General features: G+C 39.5%; 1 protein-coding gene across 14 annotated transcripts in view; it reads left to right on the top strand.

The window, feature by feature from the left end:
* Positions 1-13,887, top strand: part of ASPH (aspartate beta-hydroxylase) — a 220,937-nt gene that overhangs the window by 127,161 nt on the left and 79,889 nt on the right. For all 14 annotated transcript variants that reach the window (XM_031669577.1, XM_003902799.3, XM_009213094.2 and 11 more), the window contains one exon: positions 13,530-13,615. In XM_031669577.1, coding sequence (XP_031525437.1) covers positions 13,530-13,615 — 86 coding nt within the window. The remainder of the gene's footprint in view (positions 1-13,529; positions 13,616-13,887) is intronic.

Genomic DNA, 13,887 nt, shown 5'->3' with positions numbered 1-13,887 from the left:
TTATGGTGTCATATATATTATGTAATCTTTCTTTTCTTTTCTTTTCTCTTTTCTTGAGACAGGGTCTTGCCATGTTGCCCACACTGATCTTGAACTCCTGAGCTCAAGAGATGCATATGCCTCAGCCTTCCAAAGTGCTGGGATTACAGGCATGAGCCACCATGCCTGGCCCCTTCATTCTTTTTTTTTTTTTTTTTTTTTTTACTGACTGGATTATTTCAAGTGATCTATCCTCTGGTTCTGAAATTTTCCTTCTGCTCAATCTAGTCTATTGTTGATGGTCTTGATTTTATTTTTAATTTCACTCGTTGAATTCTTTAGTTACAATTTCGGTTCTTTTAAATGATATCTATCTCTCTACTGAATTTTTCTTTCAGATCATAAATTATTTTCTTAATTTTTTGTATTATTTATCTGTTATATCTCACTGAGTTTCTTTAGTGAGATAGATTATTATTATAACAGAATAATAATGGTATCTTATTCTGATTCTTTTTCTGATATTTCATAATTTCCTTTTCCTCAGAAGCTGTTGCTGGAAAATAATTGTGTTCCCTTGGAAGTCTCATGTCTTCTTCCTTTTTTTATCTTCATTTGTCCTTACCTTTGATATCTGTGCATTTGGCATAACAGTCACTTCTTCCAATTTTATGAGTTGGCTTTCATAGGAAAGACTTTTTTTCTGTAGAAATATCTATAATTCTGGTTGTGTAGGACAGTTTGTCTTTGGTTCTGGTCTGGCACAGTAGTGTAGTCTCAGTATGATTTCCTTGGCTGTGTTCAGCATCAGTGGTGTCTATGATTTCCTCAGTGGTTTAGGCTGTGAATTTTAGTGGAGGCTGTGATGAGGCTCTGCTGGGGATTAGGATGCCAGGTGGGCTGGTCCTTGGGCATGCCTGTCTGTGGGCCTCTAGGCAGTGTACATGGGCACTGATGGTAGTGGTTCCAGGAGAGCGGACCTTTGGGCCTTCAGAAGGCTTAGTTGGCTGCCAGCAGTGGCTGCAGTGGGCAGGCAGGTCCTCAGGCACCTAGGCAGCATGTATGGTATTGGCCGTGGCAGTAGCAGTGGCAGGCCAACCCCCAGGCTCTCAAGTGGCATGTGCAGGTACCTAGGTCCCCAGGTAGGGTATACAAGTGGTTGCTTGCAGTAGTGGTGGCAGGCTGGCTGGGCCCATCCTCAGGCCTCTGGAAGGCATGCACAGGTGCCAGTGGTGGCAGATGGGGTGGGTCAGTCCCTAGGCCCCTGGAATATGTGTGTAAGCATTGGTGGTGGCGGGCCATGTGAGCCAATCTCCAGGTTCCCAGACAACATGCACAGGGAGTAGCAGGAGTGGTGCCAGGTAGGACAGGCTTGTTCTCACACTGCCTGACAGTGCACATGAGTGCAGGCTCCACTGAGGGGTGGGGCAGGGGGCAATCCTTGCACATCCAGATGGCACACTGGGGTATCCACGACAATGGGGCTGGGTGGGGTGGATCTATCTTCAGACCCCCAGACAGCATGCATGGGTGCCTGCTGTGACAGGCTGAGTGGGCCGATTCCCAAGCTTCCAGATGACACGCTTAGGTGCCAACAGCTATGGCAGTAAACCAGGTGGCCCTGGTTTTTAGGCCCCTGAATGGCAGGTGCCAATGGCAGCGGGTGGGGCAGGCTTATCATTGGACTTCCTGATGGTGCATCCAGGCCATTCCATTCTTATTTTTATTTCCCTGTGTGTGACATGTCTATTCTCTCTGTCTGCTTTTGTGATCTTTCTTTTATCACTGGTTTGAGAAATGTGATCCCTATCTCTCAGAGATCACTGACCTTTGTTACCTGATATACAGTTTCTTGCAAGCCATCATTTCATATATAGTATGGAAATATTTAGAAATGTTACTAAGTTTACTCTCAACCTTAGTATTTGAAGATAACATCCTCCTCTTCTTTATTGTTATTTTTCACTACCTCTCAGAAAGGCAATGGCTTTGTTTTTCAATAAATAATAGATTTACATCTCTGTTACTGATCTATAATCTCATTTGTCTGTAATGAGAAACCTCCCATTGAAACATGTATTCTCTCTGTTGGGTAATATATCAGAGATAGTTTGTCACTTCATCATCCTGCTATTGCTCCAGTGAACTTAACTATTTCTTACTCCCCGGAGACCAGGATCTTCACAGTTGGGTTATTTGTTGAAAGTTTGTGGTCATCCTATCATGCCTACCACCGCTACTATAAAGCAAGGTTAATCAATTTTGTAATGTCAGGTTTTCACTCTCATAGCACATGGAGAAACTCTAAAGATACTCTTGGGGTTTCTCTCATTGTGATTTTCAAGTTGTATTTAAAGATATCCACTCTATTTTGGTGAAATCTCAGATGATATCTAAAAAATATGAATTCCATGTAATTTCTTTCTTAAAAGTTATAATAATGCAAGCTAGTCAATATGAGTTCTGAACAAACATCAGTCAAACATATAGATCCCGTTGACATCTAAACAATCAAGAGAAAAATAAGACAGTATCAGACATAGGCTTAAAAATACTGAAATTAATCATTCATATAATATATACAATAGTCCCCCCTTGTCCATACAGGATACATTCCAAGACCCCTTGGTGGATACCTGAAACCTTGGATAATACCAAACCTATATATACTACATATTTTCCTATACATACATACTATGACAAAACTTAATCTATAAATTAGTCACAGTGACAGACTAACAACAATAACTGATAATAGAATAGAAACATTGTAACAATATACTGTAATAAAAGTTATGAATGTGGTCTCCCTCTCAAAATACCTTATTGTATTGTACTCAGCTATTTTTGGACTATTGTAGACCATGTGTAACTGACACTGTGAAAAGCAAAACCGTGGATAAAATGGGATTCCTGTACTAATCTTTACATATAGCTGAAATGTTGCAGAGCAAAATCACCTGTAGCAAGTTTTTTGGTACTGGGGTTTGGGAACATCTGTTTTGTTTCAGGCCCTTTAGGAGACACTGATGCAAGCTGGGCTGAGAAATTATTATTTCATTTGACATCACTGGGAAATCAGTATTTCATAGCAACAGTTATTTAAAGGTGATGTTAGATAACTTTAAGCGTCATTTAAGCAAAAGTAATAAATTTGGGTGATATTTTCTAAAGTATTTTTAAATCAGTTCCCCATTTAAAAAATGTGTTGTACAAATAATTTAACATTCCTTGATGACTGGAGACTATAATTCTTATTTTAATGAACATCAGTTACAATACCATGCAGTGATGCTTTTGGGGACTGTTGAAGTGTTTGGCATCATTTACGTCTACACAGTTTAACCCATGTTGTAGTGCTGTTTAAGCTGGGTTTATTTCAGGTTTATTTCTGATTTCTGACTTTCTTACTTTCAGTCTGTCAGCTTGTATCTGCTGCTGAGTATATACCTGCTTCAAACAACCCTCACTCCATCTTGTTAGCTTGTTACCTGTAATAACTTAAGGGCTAGAGAAACAGAACACCAGGATTATTAGAATTTTATCTAAAATAACATTTGAGGAAGGTGGCTATTCTCTCATGGAACAGTGTGCGTGGGGATAAAATTCAGTGTCTGGCACTGCTGCTGGTGAGGCTGCGGACTGCTTTGGCACTGAAGGGCTTTCTGTTTTGTCTAGAAAACACATCACTTAGCATCTCTAAAATTTCTAATTTAACATATGGGGTCACATCTGTTAAAGGATTATTACTCTAGAAGGGAAGTGATGTATAATTTATAAAAATAACCCTATGGGGAGACAGCCAACTACATGTAATAACCTGGAATACTTTGCTGTCTCCATTGAATGCTCCCAGCAGAATCTCACGTTATTTCAATAGTGGGAACAGATGAAAACAATTGCCCTTTATATACTGTTTACTGGGTTGTATTAGTTAGCATCTCTCCGTGAAAAATATTTGTTAACTGTTTGGTTTAAGCTTTGAATATTGACCTCCTGCTAGTATATAGTTGATATTTAATTCTGAAAAAAACAGAAGTCCATTATTCTTAGCTGTAGGAGGCAAGAAAGGGTGTGCCATCCTTGGTAAGAGTGTCTTTCAAGAGTTGCCCAAATTTACTTATTCCTCCGGTAATACCTATAGAGTAGATAGTGTTAGAGAAAAAAGCCTCAGAAGGGGCTATTTTTGGATCAAACACATTAGCTTTTCTTTCTCACATGGTGATAATACAAACAAAGGCTCCTGCCAGAAGCACCTCCATGACTGTCTACATATTGGGTTTCTCAACAGCAAATAGCATGTCTCTCTCTCAACATGAGAGCAGATTTATTTCAGACCCCAGTGTGAGGCATCGCAGTAGGGAATACCTTGCACAATTCCCACTTTTAAATGAAAGAGAAAATAACTGAGGGCTCCTACCCACGTCCTCCGCCTGTAGGAACACTCATAGATTCAGGGTTGCTTTTCCTGTGATTAGCAGATAGCATTTCATCAAAAATTCTAACATGGGATTCTTGAATTCTTGCATGTTTTCTTCTTTTTTACCCTTTGCCTTAATTTAGAGCTTTACCTCCCTGTCAGACAAATGTAGAGTGATGTTTCTTTTATTGAAATCTATCGGTGATTTTAAAAAGAAAAGCAGAATTAACTTCCAATTCTAATAAAGGAAGATTAAAATAAGCAGGGATCCTATCTTGGGTTAACTGTTAATTGCTATGAATAATATTGCAGTAAGATTGCTTTATATGATGACTTTGAAGCTTCACACCACATCTTAGTCAGATATGAGCACCTTTTTCTTTAATATCTTATTTTAGTCTTACTTTTCCTTCCCTTAAATTGTTTTGCTTTTTAGATTATTTTTCATCAAATTCCACCTTTAGATAACCATAGCCAAAAGCAGTATTTAATGTTTTATGTGATCCTGCTTAAAAATACATGCTAGAGTTTGGGAAGCAGGGGAAGTTTAGCATGACCTCAAAGCTCTTTAATCCTTTGTTGACTCAAAATCCAAACTGAATACAGGTGTAGTGTGATAAAGTTATTAGTTGCCCAAAATCTCTGCCAGGGAAACGTCTGATCGTAGAAAAAATCTGATCTTTTTAAAAAAATTAACTGCTTAAATATTTATTTAAAAGAGTCAGGAACATTTCCCATTTAATAAGAACAGAATTTTAAAGTAACTAAAAATAAGATACTATAGATGAAAGTCATAATTAACATTTATATGATGTTTTATGCTCCATGACTTTCCTTTACAGTAGTAGGAAGTAGGTCAGGTATTCTCCCCATTTCATGGATGAAAAAAACAAAGGCTCAACAAAATTAAGCAAGCTGCCTCAGAAGTAGCGGAACTGAGGCTCACAGACTGGCCTCTGGGCTTGTACTCTGTGGTCCTTCTACCAAGCCAGGATGTGTCTGTGTAATGTCTAAATGCTACGTCTTGAGACACAAAATGAAGGAAAATTACTATAGTTATTTAACTGCGTTTATCCTTACAGACAAGTAATACAAAGTTCAACTACTTCCTTTACACAAATAATACTTATACTAATACTTAATTCCACTGTGTCATCACCCTTAAAACTCTTAGGAACACCCTAGTTTCTTGACTTCTGGGCCAGATGCCAAAGATACAGCAAAATGGTTAAGAGTACAGACATTGGAGTCTACTGGAGACAACCCCAAGCTTCAGTCTTGGTGCCTACTGTTTACAGTTTGTGCAGCTTGGGTGAGTCACACATGTCTAGAAGGCTTAAGTGATCAATAAATGTCAACTATTATTATCAGCACAGAATTGCTAAAGCATTAAGCAGTGACTCAGAACATAGCAGCAAGCTGCTTTGGGAAGGTTTTGTTATTCTAAAATTAGCGGGACCTTGCAATCCAAGAATTTACTGTTAGTTGTGCCTTGTATTCTGCCATGTGTGTCCCCATTTGCTCAAATACTGAAAAACCTACATGGAATAAGATGTAGAATAAATGTCAGTGTTCCCTACAAGATCTTCAGTGGGGATTATGGTACAAGGATCTTGCTTCTTTTTATTTTTATTTTTTTAAATCTTCCTCTTCAGGCCCCTCCATTATTGTCTATTGAAACTTTTTGGATTTGATCTCTTTATAAAGCAAGCAACTCTCAGGTCATTTTCTGTCATGGTTGTTTATAATTTTCTGATTTTTTTAAAGACAGCTGATATGCCCAATTACAAATCGACATTGCCATATCCCCTTCTAGAATGTCTTGATTCATTCATGCCTGCATGCATTCATGCCTTTAGAAACATGAAAATTTGTTGAGGATTTCCTATAGGACAGGCCGTGTGCCAAATGCCGGAAGTAAATTGTAAGTAACACAGTTCAGAAATTAACAATCCAGCAAGGGGATTAAATAAGGACCTTAATTTAACTCTCCCTCTGTGTGTGTGTGTGTTTATGTGTGTGTGCGCGCGTGTGTTCCAGCAAGAGGAAGGTGAGAGTGAGGGGGGAGATTTTGAGCGAGCACTGTGTATATACTGACAGCATAAACACAGCCTGAAGAGTTTACTATTTCTAGAAATAGTAATGAACACAGTAGTAATAGTAATAGAATGTTATATGACCATAGGAGAGATTCTTTTCCGCCTAAAGATGCCTTAGACTTGATAGAGGAAATGACATTTAAACTAGGTCTCAACAGTTAAAATATAGAATATTCTTTGGTAGAAATAAAGGAAAGGGTTTTCCAGGAAGATAAAACACCATGAGAAAAATCACAGAAGTGTCAATGTTCATGCCATATTCGAGAGTCTATAGAAAGGAAATTAATAGAAGAGGAAAATGGAGATTAGGGGCCAATTTGTGAAAGGCAAAAGCTGGTTCAAAGAAATGCAACTGTGCAAGAGCTCAAGGTGCACATTATTTTCCTTGAATAAGTATAGCACTTCAGACGGGCTGGTAGGAGAAATTCATACACACACACACACACACACACACACACACACATACACACACACACAGAGGGAGAGTTAAATTAAGGTCCTTATTTAATTAGCCATAAAAAATTGTATCAGAAGCAAAACGGCAGCCCAGGGCAGATGCTATGTCCCTTTGCATGGCTTCCCTGGCCATCTAGAGTCCTTCATTGGTGCAGATGGGAGCCACAGTTTGCCACTCTCTGTCTTGCATGTTTTCAAAAGCCCAGTTCTTGCTATGCCACTGCTTTTTTGTAGTCAGTATGTATATCCTCTCTTGAAAAAACTTTATACTCCCAGAGCATGCACTTTGGATTCTACTGGCCCTTGAAGCAGGCTCAGCATCAATAAAGTTCCTTCCTCAGACATGCGGAGAAAGCAAGTCAGTGTCTGGGATCCCTGAGCAATATCTACACCTTCAGCTTTCCAAAATTCTAGAAAGCTCAGATTTTTATTGTAAGAAAATTTATGTTATGGCACCAAACCCTAGCATCCAACCAGGAGAGGAATTTTAGCCTTTCACATTAAAAACAAAACAAAACAAAACAAAACAAACAAAAACAACCTAATAATAAAGATTCAAGTTCCTGATTGTGATTGAGTTACAAAATAAATACTCTCTCCTCTGCCCAGAATGCTTCCTCTCCCTGGGTATACAGAAGTTTTTAGTTTCCCCTTCCAAGAAGGCTTCTCTTCCAAACAGTAGCACTCCTCATTCACCCTTATAATTGCACACATTCCTCTAACTACTAATTATTCAGTTATGTCTTCCCCAAAAGACTACAACCTCCTTAAGAAAGATCCTGTTGAATTCTCAGAACCTCACACAGTTTTTGGAAAACAGGCATTTTAACAAATTCTTGAGTGAATAAACTAGTCGATGAGCAAGATGGGCTCTAATCCACAGTCCTAGGTCTCCCTCCACTGTGGGCAGAGTGACACGCTGAGGCCAGTGTTTTGATGTAGTTCAAGAGTAGGGTGCTTGGAAGGCTGGTGACTGGGAAGGAAGAGGACAGTCTGGAGTAGAAAAGGTAGCTGGGATGTTAAATACAAAAAATATATTCCAATGTAATTGAGGGCCTAGCTAGGTCTAGATTCACATGTTGGGTTTTTTCCTTTTTTTGTGCAGGTAAGTGTGTCTTAAACATGGGTGAGTGAATTGCCTCCCAACAGATTTTTGGAGAGTTTCAAACTAAATTTAATTTCATTTTTGAAAAGGATGCTGTTTTTATTCCCAAGAGTTTTTCATATTATTACACCTACATAGTAAGAATCTTCACTGAGAATCATGGAGCTTATCTTTGCCTTGTGACTTTTTTTGTTATAAGTCAGGTTCATTAAGGAGTAATTTACATACAGTAAAATTTACCTTTTATAGTGTGCATTCTATGAGTTTTGGCTTATGTATATACATCTAGATGCAGTTTATCCACCTCAACTAACATATAGAACTTTGCAACCCCCCAAATTATTTTGTGCCCTTTGTAGTTATCCCCTTTTCCCACCCAGCCTCTGAAGCCACTTACCTGTTTTCTGTCACTACAGTTTTCAGATTTCCAGGATGCTATCTAAATGGAATTAGTCAGTAGTCTTTTGGACTAGGCCACTTTCACTTAACATAATGCATTTAAAATTCATCCATATTGTTGCAGGTACTGGTGTTATTGCTGAGTAGTTTTTCATTGTATGGATATACCACAGATTGTTTTCATTCACCAGTTGATGGACATTGGGTTTTCTCTACTTTGGGGCTGTTGTGAACAACCCTGTGGTGAATATTTGCATACAAGTCTTTGTGTATGTCTTCATGATTTATGTTTTCATTTTTCTTGAGTCCATAATTAGGAGCAGAATTGCTAGGAGGGCATCCCAGTGAGTTTAATTTCTATTTCTTATGTTCTGGGGATCTATGGGTGTGTTTTCAGCAATGTAATGACATGAATAAATTGTGTTTCAGAAAGAACCTGAGAACAAGGTAGAACATAGGAACAGACTGGAGTCAGGGAGACTAGTTAGGAAATTGTTGCTTTTCAGTATACCTTGTAGCAGAAATTGCTGTTTTCTTCACTGTTTTCAGTGGAATGGGTATAGGACATAGAGTAATATGAAGATTCTGTGTCTGTTTTTATTGATGATCAACTTCTCCCCATGGACTGTGGTATAAAAACAACTTCCATGAACTAAGTGGAAACGAAAAGGAGTCAGCATAATTTTTATATCTACAAATGCATCACTAGTGTTTTCCTCCTGCCTTCAGCTATTCTTTTATTTTCCTTCTTTTCCATTTTTTTTGCTCTTAATATTTCAACCACAGCATGGCAAGGGAAGTAAGGATTTGAAATGTAAGTGTTCCTTTTTCTTTTCTTCTTTGTGCTTTTGAAAAAGGGCCAAACACTTGTAATGGCAGTGATTTAAAACAAACAAACAAACTTTAATTTATATATAGCATAGATAGCTTTCTCCTAAACCATTTTGAAAGATCCAAATTCAACAAAATTAATAATTCTTTCTAGTACCTTATAGGTGTACTTCAAAAGACTATGAACATAATTTAAATACAGAAAATTAGAAGCACAGGCCTTTTCAGTTCAAAGAGACCTTAAGAGAAGCAGCCCACATCACCCATTTGTAGGTGAGAAAGCTGAGGCCCAGAGTGCTGGAGAGAGTTCACCAGAGTCCTGTCACCAACCTGAATGAGGACTCATTATTTCTATAGCTAGAACATGTGCCTCCCCAGAATGAGAAGAAAGAGTGAGTCTGTGGTTTCTAACAGTTGGAAAATTGCCTCAGGCTTTCTGTGTACTTAAAAATAGTCAGGATAAAATCTGAATTTCAAAGAGAGGTTCAATAGTTAGAAGCTATCAAATATGAAGATATATGAAAAGACAGAACATGGTGACATGCTGTGAGATTTTTAATATTTTGTCTATTTTAGTGCTGTTATTGAAATATTGTGACACTAAGATACAGCATTGCTCATTAACAAACATGTAATTTTGCTGCTGACTGTTTTGGATGTCCTAAACTGTCAGTTTTTAGTTTCTTATAAATAAATATCATTTCAACTTGAATTTTATAACACAAGAGACATGTTGGGGAAAACTAGCGATGCCCACAGTGAAACTGTCTACTCAGGTGCACACCAGGCTTTCCTGGAGGTCTCACTGTCATTCTGTTGATAGACACTTCTACAAAAGCAAAATGAACAATTGGGAGACATAAGTCTGTGCTGAGATGACAAGGCATGAGCTCCTACCACCATCAATCTGTGTCACAGTGAAATGTCTATTCATTTTCCACATCAGCATATATGGTAACATATAATGGCATGCAGTTTAAAGCTCATTATTCACTATTTTTTCAGTCTCTGCCTTAGACACATATAGCTTTCAACAATATAGGGATTAGGGTTTCTGGGAGGAGACAGGAGGAAGGTCGAATAAATATAATAGAAGATCGTAGCAATTTTTTACAAATGCATAAGTAATTAAAGGTGATCAGAGTGTCAGCTTTATTACTTAATGAAAGTTGAATTGAAAGGTGGGGTTTGGATAACCAGGAATAACAGATTTCTTAATACTGAGCCCCAGAATTGGACATACCCACCGCTCCACACAGCATGGAGCAGCCGTAGTTCTTCCATGTGAGAGCCTCTCTCACAGCTCTGCTCCGCACGAATGCTCTCAGAAGGTCATCTCAGCTCAGCTCAGCATGTATGCTCTTGAGAGGTTGGGAAGGAGTGAAACTGAACTTCAAGTTCCTTCCGCCAATTCAGCAAGTGGATTAAGTCACATCACCTCCCCTGTAGGGAGAGGTAGGAGACTAAGGGTTTTGGAGAATCTTCCCTCTTCTTCGGAAAAAAGAAATAAGTATCCCCTTCTTTCCATGTGCATGAGAGAGGGGAGGGGTCAAAGTAACTAACCCTTTTGGAGCCTCAGTGGTCTTATCCATGTAGTTAAATTCCCTGTATTCAGGAAGTTGAGAAAATAAAAGATATCTAGGTATAGTGGTGGCCCGTTGACTGGCGCAGAGTGAGTGCTAAAAAGATAGTAGTGATTCCATTCCATCTTCCTTAGGATGATTCTATGTGTTCTTCTTTGCCCTTAATTTGGTCGCCTTTTATAACCAAGTTTCTGATTTTGACAACCAGGTGTCATTCTCTGCAATAAAGTCAATATGAAAAAGAATAGATGTGTGAGGAATCGCAAATTATAATTTTTATTTACTGAGTTTGAGGCATGTATCAGTAGGTGCTTGGATTTATAATTTTCATGATGCAGGAGAAAATGAACTAGTTGATTTGTAGCTCAGTTGGAAAATTAAATAGTTAAAGCTGCTACAGAGACTGAAGACTGACCCTGAAGAATATAACATCTCAAGGAGCAGCAAAGAGAAGAAGTTACAGAGGCAAGAAAGAGAAATTCAAGAGGCTAGAGAATGAGGTGGAAAACTGTGAGACTGGGCAACATAAAAGTCAAGGAAAGGGATCATCTAGGAAGGAGGAAGGCATCAACCATGTCAAATGCTGTAGAGGGGCCAGGTAAAATAGGAAGAAATAGAACAAATAGATGTGCAGAAAGCCGTAGCCATTATTATAATAGCTCTCAGGTACTGAGCACTTACTGTATGCCAGGCACTGTGTTAAATGCTTCACATACTATATTGATTTAACCCTCAAAAACACCCCTAATTTTATAGAGAGGGTAAGTGAGACCCAGAAAAGTTTAGTGCCAGCTTGGCTTAGGTCACAGAGCTTGGAGGTGACAGAGCTAGGACTCAGACCCTTGCCATCTGATGCTTAACCCCACAGCCCTCCCTCCTCTGGAAGACTTGCTTCTGCCCATGTGGTAGGTGAGGAAGCCAAAGTGCTGACAGGAAAGATGACAAAGATGTGCCCCCCGAGGGGAGGGGAGGAGATGGAGCATGGCAAGTAGAGGAGGGTAGGCTGAGGTTTGTCTTGGTTTGTTTGTTTGCTGTTAGATGGCAGAAATTTTGGCGTTATATAATGCATTATTAAATTCCCATTGGGGGCACATGAGAGATCAAGAGAGTGAGGAGACATTCAGAAGGCACAGGACAGGTGTGTGTTGGCGGGGAGGGGACCTTAGAAAGAAGAGTCCCTCTTCCTTTGTGACAAGATAGGGAAGAAGCTATTACGTCTGTAGGTTTATTGTCAGAATATTGAGGAAGTTCTCTTCTGATTGTTTTAATTCCTCTCTATCCCGCTTTGCCCCCTTCCCTGCCAGCACTCCTCCAGAACATTGTACTTACCCTTCAAGCTTCCACTCTTGTCACTTAGGGCTTCCAAGAAGTGCTCTGCATCCATCCACTCTGCAGGCACTGCCAGTTGTGCACCAGCAGGACTGGCCCTCTCACCTGCTGGGTGTGCCTTGCCTTCGGGAGGAGGGCTTCTGTTTGCTGGGTGCTGAGGTTGTGCACATAGCCAAAAACTGTTTGCTAAGTAAGCATAAATGGATTCAGCCTGCATTTAAGACATAGTACCACCCTGCAAGAGTTAGGACTAAGATAAGTACATGAAGGATTATAACAAAACCCCTAGTGACAAGGACCACAAAACAGAGATATACAGGGTGCAGTGGACTTAAAGATGCACACAGTGGAGCAGGGGACTCAGTACTGTGTGGGTGACTTCAGGAGAAACTTTATAAGGAGTGTGGTTTTGAGCTCATTGTTGAAGGATAGGCACTTTTTTCACAGAAGAAGATAAAGCACAGGCTTGTAACTTAAATGAGGTAGCATAAGAAATAGCGCAGGTTGGGCACAGTGGCTCATGCCTATAATCCCAGCACCTTGGGAGGCCAAGACAGGAGGATCGCTTGAGGCCAGGAGTTCAAGACCAGCCTGGGCGACATAGTGAGACTCTGTTTTAAAAAAAAAAAAAGAAGAGGAAAAAAGGAAGGAAGGAAGAAAGGAAAGGAGGGACGGAGGGTGGGGGGGAGGGAGGGAGAGAGGGGAGGGAGGCAGGGAGGGAGGAAGGAAGGAAGGAAGGAAAGAAGGAAGGAAGGAAGGAAGGAAGAAATGGCACAAGAGCTTATTTGGGGAATATGGGGCAGTCTATTTTGGCTGAAGTATGGAACATAGCTGGGTGGTCAGTCCAGGATGCACTGGAAGGGCCTTGAATGCTAAACGAAGAAATTCTGTTTTACTTGACTTCTTTGAGAGGAGCCTTCCATTTTCATCTTTATCTGTATCAGAAAAAGTTGTGAACATATTCAAAAACTATTTTAAACAATCCTTTGGACATAGCCAAGAAGTTGATGATGAGAGTTTAGAAGTCATACCCACCATTTACATCCCAGAAACCAAGCCAGTATCCTGGAGAGTTTCAGTATAGTATCCACCCACTCCCCCAGGAACACATACTAGCAGATAGGTAAGGGCTGCGTTGTCTTCCTGGGTAGTCACTGGCTTCATCACATCATCTGGGGGGAAAATGGAAGGCGAGCCTGCAGTGTGCCTTCTCCTGCAGGTCTATGGTAGAGACCAACATCAGGTTTCCCACTACTTGTAAATTGTTATGCTTAATAGCTATTTCCAGCCAAAAAAAGTTAAAAATAAAAATCTCTTTTTTCTTTCAGTTAAGAAAAAGAAGCCTAAACTTTTAAATAAATTTGATAAGACTATTAAAGCTGAACTTGATGCTGCAGAAAAACTCCGTAAAAGGGTAGGTTGATATTTTTGTGCAATGATTTTGTTGTTAAATAAACTCAGGCATTACTCTTGATTTGTTAAAAAATAATAAGTGTAAAAGAAACAACAGTTGAATAGAGTGCATTTTCCCCCAGGCACGTGAACATTCCACATGAAATGAATCAGATGGAAGAGAATTGCCACCACATGGCCAAAGAGAAATAGAACTTTCCTTCAAGCCAGCCAATGTCGGTGTCAGCCTACCTCCATCACATTCTAGTTATGTAGCTTTGGGGAAATCACTTG

Source organism: Papio anubis, chromosome 8, assembly GCF_008728515.1.
Source record: "Papio anubis isolate 15944 chromosome 8, Panubis1.0, whole genome shotgun sequence".
Taxonomy (NCBI): Eukaryota; Metazoa; Chordata; class Mammalia; order Primates; family Cercopithecidae; genus Papio; species Papio anubis.
This window is presented reverse-complemented; position numbering and strand designations above follow the sequence as displayed.